Source organism: Lingula anatina, chromosome 1 (genome assembly GCF_051362555.1).
Source record: "Lingula anatina isolate TDL-2025a chromosome 1, LinAna3.0, whole genome shotgun sequence".
Classification (NCBI taxonomy): Eukaryota; Metazoa; Brachiopoda; class Lingulata; order Lingulida; family Lingulidae; genus Lingula; species Lingula anatina.
The window spans coordinates 39,907,621-39,926,965 of record NC_141767.1 but is presented as its reverse complement, the minus strand read 5'-3'; the positions used below and the strand labels follow the sequence as shown (position 1 = coordinate 39,926,965).

General features: G+C 38.1%; 2 protein-coding genes across 2 annotated transcripts; one reads left to right on the top strand and one right to left on the bottom strand.

Annotated features, from left to right (window-relative positions):
• Positions 1–187: 187 nt before the first annotated feature.
• On the top strand, positions 188–7,016 carry LOC106177886 (uncharacterized). Its single transcript, XM_013560809.2, has 3 exons — positions 188–1,370; positions 4,707–4,882; positions 5,990–7,016. The coding sequence occupies exons 1-3, from the start codon at positions 252–254 to the stop codon at positions 6,984–6,986; spliced, it is 2,292 nt and encodes a 763-aa protein (XP_013416263.2). The 5' UTR covers positions 188–251; the 3' UTR covers positions 6,987–7,016.
• A 3,591-nt stretch (positions 7,017–10,607) lies between these two features.
• LOC106177874 (protein mono-ADP-ribosyltransferase PARP14) lies at positions 10,608–19,232 on the bottom strand. Its single transcript, XM_013560784.3, has 18 exons — positions 19,117–19,232; positions 18,653–18,829; positions 18,366–18,474; positions 17,977–18,129; positions 17,652–17,759; positions 17,298–17,438; positions 16,926–17,114; positions 16,474–16,605; positions 16,080–16,187; positions 15,772–15,912; positions 15,369–15,566; positions 14,850–14,986; positions 14,588–14,681; positions 14,209–14,353; positions 13,605–13,804; positions 13,169–13,415; positions 12,832–12,929; positions 10,608–12,554 (listed from the first exon to the last, which is right to left on the bottom strand). Exons 1-18 carry the CDS (start codon positions 19,213–19,215, stop codon positions 12,265–12,267), a joined length of 2,766 nt encoding a protein of 921 aa, XP_013416238.3. The 5' UTR covers positions 19,216–19,232; the 3' UTR covers positions 10,608–12,264.
• Between the last annotated feature and the right edge of the window lie 113 nt (positions 19,233–19,345).

Here is a 19,345-nt window from a genome sequence, read left to right as displayed (position 1 = left end):
TCTTACTCACAGAAAAAAAAAAGAACACAGCGTTAGGTCTGGATACGAATTAATGTTTTTTCTTAACCATCAGCTTTGGGGGGATTTTGCCGGCGACTCACAATATACATTCTTTGGTATATAAAGTCGCACAGATATATTTAAGATATTTTAATAAAAGAATGACGTGTTTTCTCTTGCATTGCAGGTGACTACGTTCAACAAGAAACAGATTTCCTGGAAAGGGAAAGCACTAGCTAACAGCCGTTGCCATGTCAACAAGAATTAACGTGGAACAAGATTATCGAGGCACTCCAACTTTGGAACGTCTTAGGAAATCGGCAACTATTGATGATCCAACTTCTCCGGGTAAGAAACGCGTCACTATCCAAACTGATACAGATTCAGGATATGATGAACCAACGAGAGGTCGCCCCATAAACATTCACCGTGAGGGAATTAGCCCAAGACATTCACCTCGCTTGGCCCACCGTATGATGACAGAGCCTGGATTTCAAGTCCCAGCCGATCCTTTCTTCGATTTTCCTCACAAATCGGGACGAATATTTGACGACTTTCATCGCCGCGCCTCACCAAACCCAATGGCGTCAGATTGGGAGCGAGAAATGGAGCGCATGCAACGTGAGTTTTTCAGAGACAGAGACAGAGATTTCAATCACATGCACAGTCCGCCGGGACCGGACAGAGTAGTAGAGCGTACCATCAATATGCCTCCGACGAGGCATGCCGCAGATATTCACGGAGATTATTTCAGGAACATGGAGTCCAATTCCCCTAAAGACGATGTCAAAGTGGCGTTCGTGGCCGATAAAGATGGCAACCCAAAATATACAGTTAAAATGTTCATGGGATCCAACATCAAACCGGAAGAACTTTATCTCTCCACCAATGGTCAAAATGTAACCGTTGAGGTGAAGCAAAATATCCAAGAAGGAAATTCTACAGTTACCAGAAAGTACAGCCGGAGCGTGGTGTTACCAGATTCCGTACAGGCGCAAAAGGTTGAGGCGTCTCTCGGGCCAGACGGGACGCTCGTTCTGGAGGCTCCAGCAACACCCCCAGACTACAACCACCACCGTGAAGCTTCTTTCACAAGCAACTGGCCCATCGTCAGCGATCCCGATTCCCATGTTCGTAAAATACGTCAAGAACTTTACCTCCCAGACTACCCTCCGGAAAACATAAAAGTGAAAACAATTAATCGTAAAGTCGTCGTGAATGCAGAGCGAGAGGAGAATATTAGCGGTGGCACAGAAAAGAGGGTCTTCAATAAGGAGTTTGAGTTGCCAGAGAATGTCGATCCCTTTAGTGTCAATGCACATGTCACCAAAGACGGCAAACTGATCATTGAGGCGCCCCTAAAGTTGTCGAATTAATAAAAACCTAAGGTCATGATTCACCATAAGTATTAACTTGTACGTATCCCAGAGTGTACATAAAAAGCCTTGATAATATATGATAACGGGTTTTTGTAATTAGCAAGGTTGCTATTTCCGCGTTCTTGCTGTAATAAGCACTTAAATACAGGCGGACAGTGTTCGTAATCGTACCACTGGCATTTAAATGTCATCAATCGACTAGGGAATCAAAATCATTGTAATTTTAAGGGTAATACTGCGTACATGTGACTGGGTTTAAGTTCTTCCGTATTGGTAATCGTTCTATTGTATACCCAAACACAGTTCTGTGTGTTTATGTTAAATAGGGTTATATATTGTATAGATACATGCACTACTAAAGAAGCGCAAGCGATAACTATATTGGGAAGAGTGATTATGCTGTATGCCTTAATAGGATCTCTACAGTTAAATGAATGAAGCAAAGTCTTTCTGTTTCTACTATTCAGATAAGTGTCTTTTGCGGTTTCTTAATGTTATTTAAATTATTGAGATCCTGTCTGTTTGTCAATGTAAGATATTCTTTTAGGACAACCGGCTTAAACCAGTTTCATAAGTTATGAGTAATGGTGAGACGCCATGTGCTGTGCAAAACGCATACTGATGCAAGGACATACATTGACAAAACTGCTATGTTCACGCAAATATACATGTGAGGAAGTAATGACACTGCAAAACCTCTCAGGCGGGGGTCTAGTAGCATTGCAAGGTTTATATATCATTTTGACGTAGAGAAAAGAAAGGTAAAGATGCGTGGGCTCTTTGAGATATATATTTTGTGCAGTCTGAACACATTCATCTGATGACGCCAGTTTGGCTGATGTTCGGTCAAAAGTAGGTCTGTGTGAACGCAACCTAATTTCACTTTATGTTATACGTAGCCTTTTTAGAGAAAAGATGAGCACCGGAAATCTTCGTGCTTTCTGGAATCATCATGAGTCACAGGTAGAAAGGAGGAGTCAATTTGAAAACGAAGAAATTTCAAGACTACTTTAATTGACTCTAGCCCAACACAACTATATATTGAAATAATTTAAGGTAAATTTTAGTTTGAATGTATTCACCGCGGATAAACTGGAAGGGGACAATCCATGTTCACTGTAAAATCAAACTTTATTTGACCTATTTACTTGGCTTTGTGAAAAAAAATACGGTTATTTTATTTAATTAATCGTCATTTGCCTCATTTCTCACTGTTCAAATATTCCCGCCTTGCTACATGTATACTTATTATGAATATAGCCGTTATTTTTCATATGTTCCATAAACAAGCAATAAGTGTCAACTAACGCAAATATCAGGTAAGCTTGGATGTTTTATGGCCTGCATTATGCATTGCGGAGAACATTAACATCCAGTGTTATGGATGTAGCCAGATATTCAAAACGAATCAGATATTTCCACAATATACAGCAGTAAGACTTGGTCTTCCCTCTCTCTATATATTTGTGCCTCGGGCTTTTGGGTGTTTTTTGCATAAAGACGGTGGACGCACTACACCCTGTAATCACATACAGCGAATCAAATGTTTAACCCTTGCACTGACAATTACTGAGTAACTACATGTATGGTAAAGCATTTCCGTATTCTTACCTTCCATGCTGATTTGATCAAAATGAATTGAAGTGAATGTGTACACGTTTTCATCACTTCCCTTTGTTGTTTTAATTAAAATTACTGTACATACAATATTATTCGAAATTGTTATCAACTTAAGTTGCAAAATAAATATAGATATTTAATGTCTGTTATGTTATTTTTTAAAAGGTCCATTTGACAAAAAGTGAACATTTTGCTCACGCCAGTAACGCAAACATTTTGTGTAAAATTTCATTATGCGTTACATATTAATTATGTTATCAGTATCCCTTTTGGGCAATGTAATTTGGGACATAAGTTGGAACTACATGTACATAAATAATAAAAAATACTGAGAAAACTGATTTCAAAAACTATTCATAGTGTCTGTAGAAGGGCTCAAAATTCTTGATCCTACAGAAAGGACAAATTAATAGTTTTTAAGTCAGCAATAAATCAAATATAATAACGATGTATGTATGTGGCACACTACAAACATTCAGTTATATATTTAGAATGGTACATTTGGCGCAAATCCTCACTAAGTACATTGTAGGCCTACACATCAGACCTTCCCAGTGAATATGCCGTTTGCTTGGCAGATGTAGGGTATGTAAATTTTTTTCACTTTTATTTGATTTGGTGATTTTAGTCCAGATATACAATGGCTGTAAGGTTTATTTTTATTGACACGTCATATTTAGGGGACACTTACTAATAAGTCTGTTGAGAAATATAACTAATCTGAACTTATAGTAGGAGTTTTTGCACCGAGTGCGGTAGAGAAGACAATCAGTCGCAATCTATGCCTTGAAAGAATTTGACCTGAGCTGATGACCCTTTTACACTGTTTTATAGAAGCCGTAGCGGTAAACAAGAAGTTATTCACCTGTTTACCCACTTAGTGTGGGTGGGGCCAGGCACTTCATGAATGTACATATTGCTCATACATGTGCAAACAACGCCTTCACACAATAAAAAATGAACTGCGCAATTTTATGACAAGTATGAATGAGATTCATCAGGAAACCTTAAATGGAAATTTTGAATTAGTATTAGTTATGAAATTTTAGAATTATAAACATTTTCTAAAGGCACAATTGGGATTTTTATCTGGAAAGAAATTCGTTAAAATGATTTGAAAAATCTTGCTTGGATACAGTGTTTTCAATGAATGAATGGTACATGTGACGTTTATCATTTAGGAAAAAGCTCACAAAACGCACCCGAAAAATCCATCAAACTACTGAAAAGGAATACAATAGGCCAAATAATGGAAGATGTTCAGATTTAATCTATTAGCACCCAGAAACCAGCTCACCTAAATGTAAAATAGAATATTCCCGACCACAATGTTACCCATCCGCTATATTAACATGAGGGCACATAAATTAAGAATATTAATTTATCAATCTGTGATATATTCCTGAACAGCTTTTTTGAGTTAAAATCAACTATTCCTAACCGTGTCGGTATTAAAGATGATTTCTCAACGTCAAAGGTGATTTTTGAATAATCATAACTATTTTAGCCCTGTATTTATTTGGTGGTCTAGAAAGAGAGAAAACAAAAAGTAAAAATTTTTACTCCGTTGTAAAATGCATATTTAACATATCTTCTTTTGGTAGCGGAAGTGACGTACCTACAAAAATTCCACCCGAAAAATACCTGCATGATAAATCAACATATTACCATGAATTCGTGTGGACTCGGGCTGCGATCTATTTTTAGCCCGCTACATCATCGGATTCTGGAAATATCAGAACACTTGGCAGCCGTATAAATATTGCTCGGCTCCAGCTCAAAGTGCATTGCAGTCTCAAAAGAGATTCGGCAAACAGCCGCAGCGATTTCCTAGCTGAACCCGAACCAAAAGCTAGCATTCCCCAGGCATCCAGGGTGAAAAGGTAAGAGCCGGTCGAGGCATTACTGAAGTTAAGGCCCTGTGCTATTCTTGCAAAAATATGCAATAAGAGTATCATAACATGCGGATTTATATAGTCGTTCTCGTCTTGGCATCATCATCATTTTTGCTGTTGTGCTACGAAATATCGGCCACTTGTTAATGAGCTATTAATAGATTAATTTTGGCACAATGAGAAAAGTTGGTTGCTTGATCACTCTCTGGTGTAGCGGCGTTAAAGTTGGTTGTGGCGAAGTCCCGCGATGCCGATACGGATTCGCTTCATAAGCAGAAGGTGAAGTATGGTGTTGAAGAGAAAGGCCGATGTTATTGATCCAGTGACTCACGATCTCTACTAGATTTATGTGTTTACTTCCAGACAATACATCGCATTAGGGGTTGATGTTTTATCTTATAGCTTTTTACGCACTTCTTTGAATCATTACAATTTCATTCCGTTTTTTATTACCTACCTGTTTGACCTTCTAACATTCCTTTGAGGGACTAAAAAGAAACACCGTAACTGGCCTTTTTTATTCCATAAGCCAATATGGGCGGGTTTGATCTTTGTATTTAAAGGTCAGATCCTAATATTTCCTTTACATGTGCTTGCAGTCCTGGTCAAATACGGTATTAGGCATGATGACTAGTATTATGCATGATGCATGATGCACGATGCACGATTCAGCTTTGCCCCTATTAGGTTTCACTCAGTGAACGATAACGATTAAATGCAAAAACTAATTTTCTGCATAATCTTAATGGAACATATAATCGAATTCTGTGGAAGTCTTGGGGATTGATTTGATTTTTTTGTCATTAAATGACTAATGCTTGTTTCAATATTAGACGCTGTGAAGGAATGTACATAAAGAAATATATATTTGGCAATGACGGCAATTAGATAGAATAAATACTGTCCATCAAAATTGCAATTTTTGTTGAATAGTGGGCAATAAGATGAGGGTTTCATTGGATTCTTGACCACATTATCCATTCTCAGTTCCCCTGAAACATGAACAGATGGGCTCTCTTGGCGCCTACAGACACCGACAATCACTGTAATCACAAGAGCGTTTAACGATTCCTAAATCAATTTCCATAATTTCAGAAATTCTGGTGAACCTACTGTCCAACAGCAGACTGTATACTCAACCATGGCCCAACCACAGCAGAATCAGCAGTCGGCCCAGAGAACGTATAGGTCTGAGATCTACATCCCAATTAAGAAAGACACAGTAACATTTGCCGACCGTCAGAAAAGCATTTGGGAGCAAATGGAAGAGAGAATGTCTCATCGTAGATCAGAATGGGAGCAAGACATCGAGCGGATGCGTCGCAATTTTTTCACGCTGGCGCCCATGGATAAAATGCTTGGTCCTGTGAAATATGAGGAGGAACGCCACGTCGTACCTAGTCCGTCGGGCGCTCCGCTCTTTAAAGTGGAGTTTGACGTTAAAGACTTCGCTGCTGAGGAAATTAAAGTGATCACGAAAGAGCAGAAGGTAATCGTCCAAGCAAAACACGTCGAAAAACGTGGAAATTCTACCGTCACGAAAGAATTCAGCAAGGAGATCGAAGTTCCGCCAAATGTGGACCCACACGATCTCAAAGGTACCATCACCTCAGACGGAGTTCTGATCATCGAGGCTCAAGTCAGCGCTCCCTCTTACCAGGCCATCACATCACAGTCCCAGGGAGCCCTTCAGGCCTCTCACTCACGTCCTCTCGAATCGAGCGCCGTCCAGACCACGTCGGGAAGCCAGAGAGGACCAATCATCACCGCCGCCGACGGTAGCCGAAAGCTGCACCTCCAGTTCCCGGTGGGCGACTATAAACCCGACGAAGTTGTTGTAAAAACTCACGATAGGAAACTAATTATACATGCCCTACACGACGAGAAGACCGCCGGTCGATCAGTCCATAGAGAATTTAATAAGGAGTACGAGTTGCCCCAGAATGTGGACCCGTTAACCGTTAGTGCATACATGACAGAGGATGGTAATCTCACCATCGAGGCGCCGCTGAAAGCCCCAAAGAGAGACACCCCCATTACGTATGCTTCTACGCCTAAATACATTCTCAATGTCACCCATTCCGGACAGTAAACGGACCCTCTAACTGCTGGCGATAAAGAAGCAGAATTTAAATTGGAATGACCTTAATTTGTTTTAAATACGTGGTAAATATATTTTCATGGTGGACACAACTTTCATATAAAATCAAAAAGGAATTTCTCAAGATTCAATGTATACCCTAGAAACACCAAAAAGGATTTTTACGCGCCAAGTACTCATGGCTTGATTATATAACAGAAGCAGACGATATTTCTTAGTCGAGGAATTATTGATCAAACAGACGACGCCGTGACTTGAAAAAAAAAGACGAAAAAAATGACAAAGTTCTATTCAAAGATAATCATGATTCTTTAGGGAAAATATAACTGCAGGCATAGCTGTTTTATGTGCTGCTGTGCTTCGTTGTTTTTGGAAAAATGCTTCGAGTAAACACGTGAAATAATTATTCTACCGTTATGCAACCAAGCAGGTACCCCAGATGTCAGAGCCTCTTTTAAGTAAATGGAATGGACATAATGCATTCAGAATGATCGAATCAACGTTCTGAAACTCAGGGTACCAGATGGGTAGCATTACTACCTTTCGAAGCTACCAAAAATAGACAAATCGGTTGCGCTTTTCCTCCTGCCCACGTAGACTACGACTGCCGGAGGAAACTAAGTTGTGTGGTGTAATATACATCATGTTAAAGGGGGAAAAATCACCAATTCTCTACCCAGACGCGGCCCCTAGATGCTGACATTTTAAAGGTTATAGTGTGAAATTTCTGTGGCATGCGTACTCTCCCACCTTCACTTCCAAGCTAAACTTGACTGGCGCATCGAAGAGAGAATTTCGCCACTTTAGATTGATAGTATTTTCTTGTTTATTTTCATTATATCATAAACGACATTTTGCCGTTTACTTCAAAGTTTTCATTGAAAATAACAGATACCAGAGAAGTAGTATTATTGATGTCGAAGATATGTAGCTTGAGTAACCTAACGGTGCAGTGATATCTTGGTACATCTGCGGTAGAAACTATAGATTTCGTTAAACGCCGTTCAGTTTATTCGGTGCCGTTTGATTTGACATTGGGCAATTGAACCGTGCTATAGTGTAACCGTGTAAGGAAACAGATTTATATCAGTGTTTATCAGCTTTGATGTCGATGGAAAACTTAACACCAAGACTATAGGTCTCCATTTTAGCGCACCTGGCCAGTAATTTATCAAAGAGAGCCATCAAAAACCACCGCATGGTGTTTTGATTTCAGTACAAACTCCATGCATATCGAGCTGGTGTAGTTAATTTTTTCCATGGAACTCGTGTTGGTTAAATTAATCAGTTTTTGGCATCTCGATTTTTGCGCCAAAGAAGACCAGTCTATCTGCACAGCTTGCAGATCGATATTATAGTAATGCAAATTACAGCTGAGACTGCTGGTGCGCTTTGCCTGGATGCCTTGTATCTGATTTTAGTGTTCGTCGGCGGAAAAAGTGGTGATCAATCAAAACACTATAAATGTTCTCATATCGTTTATATGAATGACATGGAAACAGTAAACTTACTGTTTGTCTAGACTTTTGTAGCTTTTATTGGAGTACAATTTTTTTAAAAAATATAATTGTTAACAATGTTTTACAAACATTATATTGAAGTGTATATTACTTTCTCGTTTGATTTAATTGACCAGGTGCCGGTTCTTACATTGAAGAGTATAACTGGCGTATCTAAGGACATTAAACACTGATTTAAAACCACGCACTCATCACCTGGAGACTGTGGGAGGCATGCATTTTAACACCTGGCCTAGGTTAGCCAGAGTATAATCAAGAATGTATTACGTTCTTGGTACATGTATAATCTATATCCTCTTAAAATTATTTCTCAGACCGTGATGAATGAAACTCAGCTACAGTCAGTAGGGTCTAAATTGTGGGGAATCTTTGATATGCAATTACCAATTAGTCGGGGAGGCTTTGATTTTTGTACGCACTGGGTTAGGGTGTTATGAAGTTGGGATGAATGAATGAAATGGGGTGGGGGTGGGAAACGTTTAGTTGTATTAGTCATCTATGCGTCGTTTTCTCCAAAGCCGTTGTGCGTGGTAAATCACGATGTTTCTCTATGGCTCTCTTAAAATTAGCTGTTTGCTGTCGACAGGCATTATTTTGAGAGGAAGTATGAGCATAATGAAAAAAATTGAAGCTGGAATACGATAAAAGCACAGGCGCTTAAAAAGTTAACAACCTTATGCTGATAGTCACTTTGTAATATGTACCACATTAATTCAGACATGACATGTGAATGTATGATTTAAACGATTCAGACGACATTAATGTGAAAGCGGGGGTAAATAACATTAGTGTTACCTCCACCAAATATAGCAATGTTGCGGCGGCTCTATTGCTCAGGTTACTCGCTTACTGCCAAGAGCAATCAGAGCACCTTCTGAAGAAGTGCTTGTCTAGTAGATAATTCAAGGTGTTGTTCATTCGTGAAGGAATTTCCCTCACAACTTACATGTACCTATATTTCCGTTCAAATGTGTTACTTCAATTTTGTTCGTCGTTGTAATTTCAAGGTAGAAGACGAAATAAGACGCTGTAATACTATCTAAAAAAATGTTGTGAAATCAGTGTCTGATACAGCAGTCCGTACTCTGCCTTCTGCCTAGTCCGCTGTATTTATGATTTTAAACCCCACGCTTATAAATGTCACGTGGGAGAATGTTTTCTGTATTATTTTAAAACGTCACGACATGTCTTTATATCGGGCTAAGGCGGGAGAAATATTTCTTTTTTGTCAGAAAAAAACTACATGCACCCACGCACGCACAAACGCACATGCACGCACACAATGTGTATTTGAGACTCAGTTTGTCTAGACCGAGCTGTTAAGCAGCCGGTCAATACCTTGGCGCAAGCCTTTGGCCGAGCTTTTTGTCTCATTTTATTTTTAACTTGTATCTGCTCCAACTGGACAATCTCCTATACCTAGACCTTACATTCTTAGGTATATAATATTAAAATATTATGTTATATTAATAAATTGAATATCAGTAGAAAATCTGAAACAGCTCTCCCACTTGCAATCTCTAGGTATGACCCGGCTTACGATCCGAATGGCTTCGATCAGTTCGAGCAATTCTCAAAAGCGCCAGGGAAGAGGCGGAATCGGAGTTCAGTCATCGCATTTAAAATAAAGTACATCAAACGCATTCTACCCATAAGTCGTCCTATGTTGAACATGTCGCCAATTATCTCTCGCAACTAACGCAATTATTTCTCAGTGTCTTTATCATTAATTGTATGCTTCAAGAAAACGTCATCAACGTGCTTTATATAGATTGAAAGATATAACTTAACATAGTCGTAATTTGCCTTGTCTACCTTGTTACCCAAGTTGATTTTAATTTGAAACACACACACACACTCGTTCATATAGGAGTATACGTTGATTTTTCTTGTATTTCGAATACAAACACATATGGTGCACAGAAAAAATGCACATAAGTTTTATTTTTATATTTCAAAAAAGAATTTAACAAAATTTCATAAATATTGCTATTTTGTCTGCCAGAGAATAGCTTTCATGACGACCGTGTGATGTACTCTTGCTTATTTATAGAACAACATGCACTATTCAACCGGTTTATTATTATTTTTCTTATAATTGCATATTCTAACATCAAATGGCACTATATGTCGGAAATTTTTCTTCCCGTGCGGGATTCTTCTGGCGGTCAATTGTACAACTGGAAAACGACCAATTCTCGATGAGTGTAAATACCCTGTCCATGGAAGAGTGAACTGATGCAAAATGCCAAGATCATCAAAAGTTATTGTTATTGTAAGCGTGGTTGGTTACCAAGTTTTGAAGAGAACGGTGTCTTGATTAAAAACAGCAGCCAGTATGGAGTTTCTAGTACTCTTTATTCCTCATATACGGGCTACTCGTCACGATCTCCCGGGGTCTCTCTTTCTACCTGAGAAGCCCAGTTTTTACAAAGAATCGTACTGTACGTTTCCTGCGTGCCCTTTATCTATTAGTAAGCTTGCAGTGTACATGTATCTTTCCAACTTAAAAGAAAGTTCAACAAAACTAACTACAAGGACTACGTCACTTGTTAAGGTTGCCGGGTCTCCGGGTGGGAAGGTTTCAAAACGCTTGGACCTGGGACAGGCAAAACTAAATTATCTCAGGTGTGGTGACCGTTTTGTTGGAAGAGATCAAAAGAGCCAAATGAAAATAATGAGGTCAAAGTATTTCTACAATTTTAGAATTATCACTGGGTCTCCCTTTTCTGTCATCTCAAAAGCTGTGGACATTCATTATTTCAATTTATTACTTTGAAGAGACTATTGTTTCTTATATTGGCTTCTCTTCCGTGATTGTGATTTGAATTTAAAGGCTGGGATGAAATATATTCAGTTTGTTGAAGTGCATATAACTGTGGCTAAGATAAACCAGGAAAAATTAGCACATCACTCCAGTTGCTCAACCTTTTGCAGAATTTTGAAGAAATGCTGTGTTGTGCGGAGGCGTTGAGATGGGGCATTGACCAGCATTACCATGTGGAACTTCTAGTTATGGCCTAAATTGGCACTAGCATATGGCACCATATCTGTCACCATTAGGCTTTTCCTTCAGGATTGCCAGAATGGTTCGAACCCATAGTGAATGCCAGTCCTAACAACCCAAGCTATGCACCGACGAAAGCACGAACACTTATTTTGAAACGACTAAAACAAGCATTCTGTTTTTTTTTTAAATTTATCTTTCATTGACACAGAACATCCAATAAATCACATATCTAGTAACCCGAAAAGCGCGGCAGTAAATTTAACGATATACTTCTTTAGAATTCGTCACGGACTGTTTCTCTTCCAGAAACATTTAAAGATACTGTACATATAAAGCGAGCGTGGGTTTCCAGTACTGCATACTTTAAGCTTAAAAGCACTACTAAATTTGAATACGACTAAAACATAGTCGACATGCCAAGTCATAAACCAAATTAATCTCTCGTTCAGCCAAAAATAACTTAAAAAGTGCAACTTCTTCAAATTTTTGGTCGTAAATTGGCCTATTAATGAGACCCTCCAGTTAAAAATTAAAGGTCCGCTAAATGTAGTACTGTGCGCGCATTGCATAATCTTCACTCTCACCTAGAACTATGTGTGAATATATATAGCTGCACAGAAAAATCCATTTAAGGAAGTTTAGCTGTACAGAAAAATCCGTTAATATATCATTTTCGGGAAATGTTACATTCAGAGATTGCGCTTGTGCTGTAGTTACACCTGAGTCGTATATACCACTTCTATGACTGGAACTTAATAAGATACTCAGGATAAGCCTGCGCGTCAAAAAATATCACAAAAATGGTCGGAGTCTGGTCATTGTCTACCACAGAGTTGTAAGTCACCAGTGGTCTCTGGGGATCTTTCGGGGGAGGGGTCAGCATCTTGGGGTCTCCCTTTGTGTAAGATCCAACAAGTACCTTGGCCACGAACATAAACTGCTCCCCAGCTGTATTAGGAGTGCAGTACTTGGGATCGGCAGAATAGGTGGCGTTTTTGGCAAAGTATACTCCTTTTCCATAGATAGCGCCTGGAAACGCGAAACAAGAGTGTTACCATAAAATGTTCTCTAGCACGTTTAAGAATAACTGTGCATTACATTTTCAAGAGATAAGCGATTATGGAAACACCAATGCAACAGATGTTCTCGATGGCTGATGGCGCCTTTGAGTAAAATAATTGTGTTGTCAACGATTTCCCTTTTTTAAAACCAACATGTTAAAAGTTGCTTCAAGCTATATTTTAAAAATAACTAAACAAGCACTTGATTAAATGAGTTGAACAATGGACTAAATGAATTGGCTTACCAACGTTTAGGCCACTAAAGCTTCTGTTGAACCCTTGGTGGTTTATGTAATCGCACTTATCTTCTGACGTTCCGTGAAAAAGTGACATCTCATTATTCCTACAAAACACAAAGTTTATGTGAATTGCTAACTGAGGTTCATTGAGATTTCATAAACCATGACCACAGTCTACAGCCATAGATCTGACAAACGGTGATAAAGAATTACCTTCTTAGATAACAATGATGCAAAATTTTTCGCAATCAGTTGATTTCTGTATATAATGTGAATATGTATTGGAATAAATCTAAAAATGACTCCAATATTAAGATTTAAGATGGATTCAATGTGCACTTACACCCCCTGGTTCTCACGCTTCAGTTTATCACTGTACGTCTTATACTGTTTGTATAAATCTGGATTCTGGATTCTTATCAGTTGAATGATTTTCTTTCGTGGCACGGTATCAGCGTCAAAGGCGGCGTTGAACTGCCCGGCAACTTTGTCGAACTCCTGGTCCCCAGCTTTTATATAAACTAGATGTACAACACGTGGGATATTATTGTCACGTGGTTGAGGTGACCAATGAGCAGGTACGGAATGGTCTGCAAAAAGGGGAAAGCATGCATAATTTGCCATATGTACTGCGAAAAACGAAAACACAAACATGGAATTTTACTTTTTCACATGTACTACTAACATATCAAAACAGTGAAAACGAAGAAAAGCCATAGGAAAAAATTCCTTATGGTGTTATTAATCCTAAACAGAATTCGTTAATATAGAGACCCTACCTTTGACCTCTCGTATAACCTGGGTAATTACACCATCACTGCAATCTGTCTCCGTCATGGTGTTGAAATCCAATCTACATTTACTGCCCTCTATCTCGTATACCACTGACCCTTTCTTCCCTCTGTGAGCCATTTCCACACGATAGTTCGTCATTTTATCAAAAGGCTCTCTACTCTGATCTTCAGCAGCTATCCAACACCTACAAAAATCAAATAAATACAATCGCGTTTCACGTTGTCAGTTGTTGTTTACGCCTCTGTTCATCTCTCTCAAAAGTTGCAACTTAACTAGAAAACCAGACGTGAATTTTGTTTTTTTGTAGCATGTTTAACAACAGAACTTCAGATGGTTATTCTACTTCACTTTGGTCCAAGACAAATCAGCAGGTCGTCCAATCAAGTGGAATATTGCGCCTGCTTTGTAACAAGAATGAAACAGTTACTGTCTAAAACCAATTGATGTTTTATTCAATGGACTGTAGCATATTTATCTTGAAGAGAAAAAATTGATCCCGAAATAAAGCCTTTTTTTGTGAAACAGCCAATGAGGGATCATGCCCGAAAAGCTCAGAGTGCTAAAAGTAGAAAACATGGAAAGGCTTACCACTGAACGTTCCGCTGGAGTGTTGTAGCTTTTTCTTCCTCTGCTCTGTCCTCTATCTTCTTATGAATTATTTTGTAGATAGTGTTGACAGTCGGAGAAACATCCATTGAACAACCCACAATCACTATGGTTGAGGCATTTGTATCTAGCGTTTAAAATTATTTAAGAATTAACATTTGGTTAAGATATTTGCTTAGGTTGTGTAACAATGTTTTGCTCTCGGGTCTTAAATTACTACATGTACCGTATTCTATAGTGTATACATGAACGAATAAATAATGTAGCCTCATAATTACCACACTCGAGCACATTTTAATGAGAATCTTTTTAAATACTGTTTAAAAAGACTCGTGAGACTTGGAATAAACAACCAGATTACCTATGGTAATTGTTACTCCTCGTTCCACCTCAAGGTCTCGAATTTCAGAAATGTCAGCTTGTGTTAATTTCTGTCCCTTCAACTGGATAGTTTCCTGAATTACAATAAACAATCGTACATCTATATCTTCTTGATATTATAAGACCAATTTTCATGACGCGGCATATCATTCAGTGACTATAACAAGTACACTGTTCTGGAAGAACCCCGAGTGAATACAATTCTGAAACCAAAGTCACACAAAATACTAAAACCTGCATACCTTTTGGGTGTTCTGTTGGATAAAAACTGCAATGTCCTTGTCCGTTTTGGCAACTTTTTCGCTGGCTCCATATATATCAAGTATCACTCTTTGTAAAGCTGTAAGGTTTTGGCGTTGGCGCATGGTTTGGCGACGACCTAAAATTGATCAATGGAAGACAAAAACAGATGCAGTTTTAGTGTGTCAAGTTTTAATAATGCCAACTATTAAACAGTGGAAAAATGACAATCATTTACACACATAACACATATAATAACGTGTTCATAAATGAAGCTTCCGAAAAACCATTTACTGTTCAGATCATCTATATGTCCTACCTGATTTTATAGACGAGAAAGAACTGTTGAATCCCTACTGTGAATGGAAAGCTGACAATATACATACATGTTTAAACGTTTGGTAATCAAGTAAAAGCACCGGTTTGAGCCACAGGTCTTACTGGGATTTTGAGTCACCGGATCTACCAATCAACTGAACCAAATCACAGTATGGTATTTTCAGACCCCAAAGAAAACATACCTATCCGAGTTCCCCTTGTAACTACACCAGTATCACTACTCTGCGCTCTTGCTTCGTCTATAAACATCGGGATTTGACCTCGGTCGAAAACCGTGACACAAATCGCCTTCAAATTTTGCATACGGTTTTCTTGGAGTGTCTGAAAGATACCGCCCAACATCTCCTTGGCACACTCTGCTGGATCCACGTGAGCTTTACCTGGAAGACATACCATAGATCGCTCATTAAAAGCGATCTTAAATGTTTTTTTAAATCATAACTCGGTAGTATATACATGTACTAATGCATGTATATATGCTACTTTTAAATGATTGTGGTGATAAGATTTATTTATTCACTTGGTGTATGTCTATAATTTGATCATGAGAAAATCTTTAAAAACAGGCAACGTGTTTGAACATACCTGTTCCTATGGCAGGAAAAGCAATTGAAGAACATTTGAATTTCTCAGCCAAAGTTAAGCACTGTTGAATGCTTCGATGGATCTGATTGGCTGGTGGAATAACCACGTGGTAAATTCTCTTGAAAGGAAGTGTGCCAGGTGCTGAAATTAAAGGCAAAATTTCGTTTTTCACTTCAATAGTTTGGAAAGAAAAAGTAGCAGTAGGTGGTGGAAATTACCCATCCGCTATTGTTTTAAAGATAAATTAAAAGTATAAAGTGCTATAGAATCGAGATCATGTGGGCATTAAAAATAGAAAATCAGTTTACTTGTATCTAAAACTGCGCCCTTCTGTGCATGTCTCTTTTTAGTTTGTAGTTCTTTATTGATATCGTCACCTCCGGCTTTTACCAAATGAGCGCCAAGTACTCCCATGTCTGAATGCAAAGAAAATTATAAAACTCATAAAGTTATGACAATATAACTAAATCATTGCAATAGCCAATGGTAATGGCTCCATGATAAAACTACGTCAGACCCTCGTTTATGAAGCGTAATTCCGTGAACGTTATTGGTTTTATGGTATAGCATAACGGTTGAAATTTCCAGGAAAATAAAGAAACTGAAAATTCAAAATGTTCTATAAAAAGGTCAATTGCTCATTGTGTGGCTTAAATGTCATGTTGTCTTTACTGAGAACTCTGGAAAACGAGTGTTACTTACTAAGTTGGGAGTCAACAGTATTCACAATAATATCAACAGTGTCGTCCATAACATTGCCCTGCTTGACTTGAACAGTAACTGCATTACAAGACAGCTCCATAAAGTTAGGCTTCTCCGACTTAATTGAAATGCCTACAATTAGATAGAATTCAAGAGATCACATCGGGGAAATACCCAAATTTTATGAAAAGAATTATCTTGACATAGCCACTAAGCTGAAATTGTTTTGTGTCTTTTACATACCTAATTATAAAAGAAATAATTGATATAAACAGAAAAAACACACCACTGATCCTTTACCACCAATATATCTGTGACTTTTACACTATGCAAAGCATTACATCCATACATGAATAGGCCTATCACTTAGATAATATGAAATCCACTTCTTTCATTGATAATTTATTTGTTATAATATACATAATATACATAATCGCTAAAACCCATTATACCTGCGGCCGCCCCAGTCACCGGCGCCGTTCCCCTACACCTGAGTTCACTGTGGAACTGTCCCACCTGTCTTTGGTCAAATATAGTGAGACGTATGCGCCGAAGATGATGCGGTTTTGTCTTTTCAACAAAGCCAAGAATGCCGTCAATCGTCTCTTTGGCTGACTCGGCCACAGGCACGTTCGCATTTCCTTCAAAGGATATGTGATTGTTTAGAATTGATGTAGTTAATAATTATTTGGTGTTGTAAATATATGTACATAAGGACATGTTTATTCTATTATTACTTATCTTTAATTTTTCTTTCTTATAATTATCAATTTTTTGGGGTGGGGGGGGGGGGGGAAAGTAGACTTTTTAAAACTGTCACACACCTGTCCCAATGGCAGGGAAGCTTATGGAAGAACATCGGAATTTCTCCGCCAGTTCGCAGCACTTTTCCACGGATTGGTGAATCAAATTTTTGTGTGTCAAAATCATGTGGTATACCTTTTTGAACGGCAATTTTCCAGCACCTATAAAACAACGGTACCATTCATTATAAAATGTTCATAAAATGTATCATCTTTAAAGGCGAATTTCTTTCGTTGCAGTCAAAGCAATCCTAGATAGAACAGATTGATGGCTCACTTTGCTGTGAACTATATCAATGGAAATCTTCTGAATGCTTAAACATAACAACAGCATGTGCACATTTTTGTTTGATAAAAACGAAAAACAAATCTTACCTGTTACAATTATCTGTCCTTTCTGTACATTGCCGGCATGTTGGTCACATTCGTCCTTTATGCTCTGACCACCTTCCTGCACAATGTGGTCACCCAGCTTTCCAAAGTCTTAATGAACAAAAACAGAGAACTAAATAGCACGTGCAGTAGACGAAACAGTAATATGCTAATAAACATCTGCTTATCTATAGCCATATAATAAAGATATCAAGCTTAATCACCATTTACAATTTTGCAAATACATAGTAACTAAATTAAAATGGATTTATAATCACCATTTTCATACAACAACAATAACAAATAATAATAATAATAGTTAACTAACTCAATTTGTCATCTGACGTATTTACTATGACATCAACTTTATCTTTTGTGAGGTCACCCTGTTGGACTTGAATGGTAACGCCATGATAATCGGTCTCAGTGCATGTCGCTGATATTGACTTTAAAGTAAGCCCAGGTGTATTTGGTTTTGCAACTGAAAGTTATTTAAAACTACATTTGTAAAATGCATCTTTACAACACTGGCATTTATTTATTTGTACAACTTCCGGAACCATGCTATAACCTGATGCGCATGTTTCCTAAAAACACAATGCGCTCTTGGTAATATTTTCAGATTATTGATATTAAGTAATGACAGGTACCGATAAACTGCATTTGAAAAGAAAACGTGAAACATAATTTAAAGAAAGAAACTTAAAATATACCTACCTCTTCGACGCATACGCACGGTTTTTGGCCGCCCCTGTACTTCTAACAATTTCATCTTAAAAGAAGTGATACTTTGCGCATCTTGGGGATAGAGAACAAATCGAATATCCTATGAGGCAAAAACGAAATAAAACGCATTCAATAAGATTAAAACGACCTTTCATAACATAAATGGCTTCAAATATTTGTCTCTCTTTATTTGCCATATAAAGTGCATACTGCGCTGCTAAAATGAAATGAAATAATAGTTAAATTCACTGATTGAGAGATAAATGCTTTTCGCTTGCCTTGACTTTGGTCTGCGAGTTGTTTGCACTAAATTGCACGGTCTCCTTAAACATAACGTCAGCGACAACTTCTTTCGGAAACTTCAGGTTTCCAGTTCCAATAGTTGGAAATGCTATGGATGACACTCCATCCTGGTGTGCTTGTGCTAAACACTGGGACATAAGACTGGATAGCGTCTGGAATTAAATAAAATACTGCAAATGGCAAAAGATGAAAGGGAGTTTTAACAGTTCCAATTTCAACAAGAAAAAACTACGATTTCAAAAAACCTTGAAAAGACTTGCATATATGTCGTATCGAGGCAGTTTTATCTTAAGTTCTAAGATTTCACAGAAGTGTGCCAAAGTTACAGACATGGGCATAAAAGAAGAAGCCAGTTAAATTATGTACGATTATATACAGTTTTTGATAAACCAGTGACCAAAAATACTAGAAATAATGAGGGAAATAAGACCAGGCAAACCTGTTCTTTTCCTGGTTCCCAATCCGGACAGACGACATGGTAGATTTCCTTGCACTTGAGATTGAAGCCACCCGTCTTCTTCATTTCTCCAGCTGACATTTTCCCTATCTTTGTGCATTCCTTGCAGGGTATTGAAGATGATTATTATTACTTATGAAAATCATTGTGATTCATCAGAATAATATATATAATACATATAAAAATTAAAATTGCCCAAGCTTTCTAATTG

What these genes read in the sequence shown, in the direction of transcription:
- LOC106177886 (XM_013560809.2), top strand. Translation starts at nt 252, where the DNA reads ATGTCAACAAGAATTAACGTGGAACAAGATTATCGAGGCACTCCAACT. An exon ending in AGGCGCCCCTAAAGTTGTCG is followed by an intron (nt 1,371 to 4,706) that starts AATTAATAAAAA and finishes ATCTATTTTTAG; the next exon opens with CCCGCTACATCATCGGATTC. An exon ending in CAGGCATCCAGGGTGAAAAG is followed by an intron (nt 4,883 to 5,989) that starts GTAAGAGCCGGT and finishes CCATAATTTCAG; the next exon opens with AAATTCTGGTGAACCTACTG.
- LOC106177874 (XM_013560784.3), bottom strand. Translation starts at nt 19,215, where the DNA reads ATGTCAGCTGGAGAAATGAAGAAGACGGGTGGCTTCAATCTCAAGTGC. An exon ending in CTTCCCTGCCATTGGGACAG is followed by an intron (nt 17,115 to 17,297) that starts GTGTGTGACAGT and finishes TATCCTTTGAAG; the next exon opens with GAAATGCGAACGTGCCTGTG. An exon ending in GGTGACTGGGGCGGCCGCAG is followed by an intron (nt 16,606 to 16,925) that starts GTATAATGGGTT and finishes ATCTAATTGTAG; the next exon opens with GCATTTCAATTAAGTCGGAG.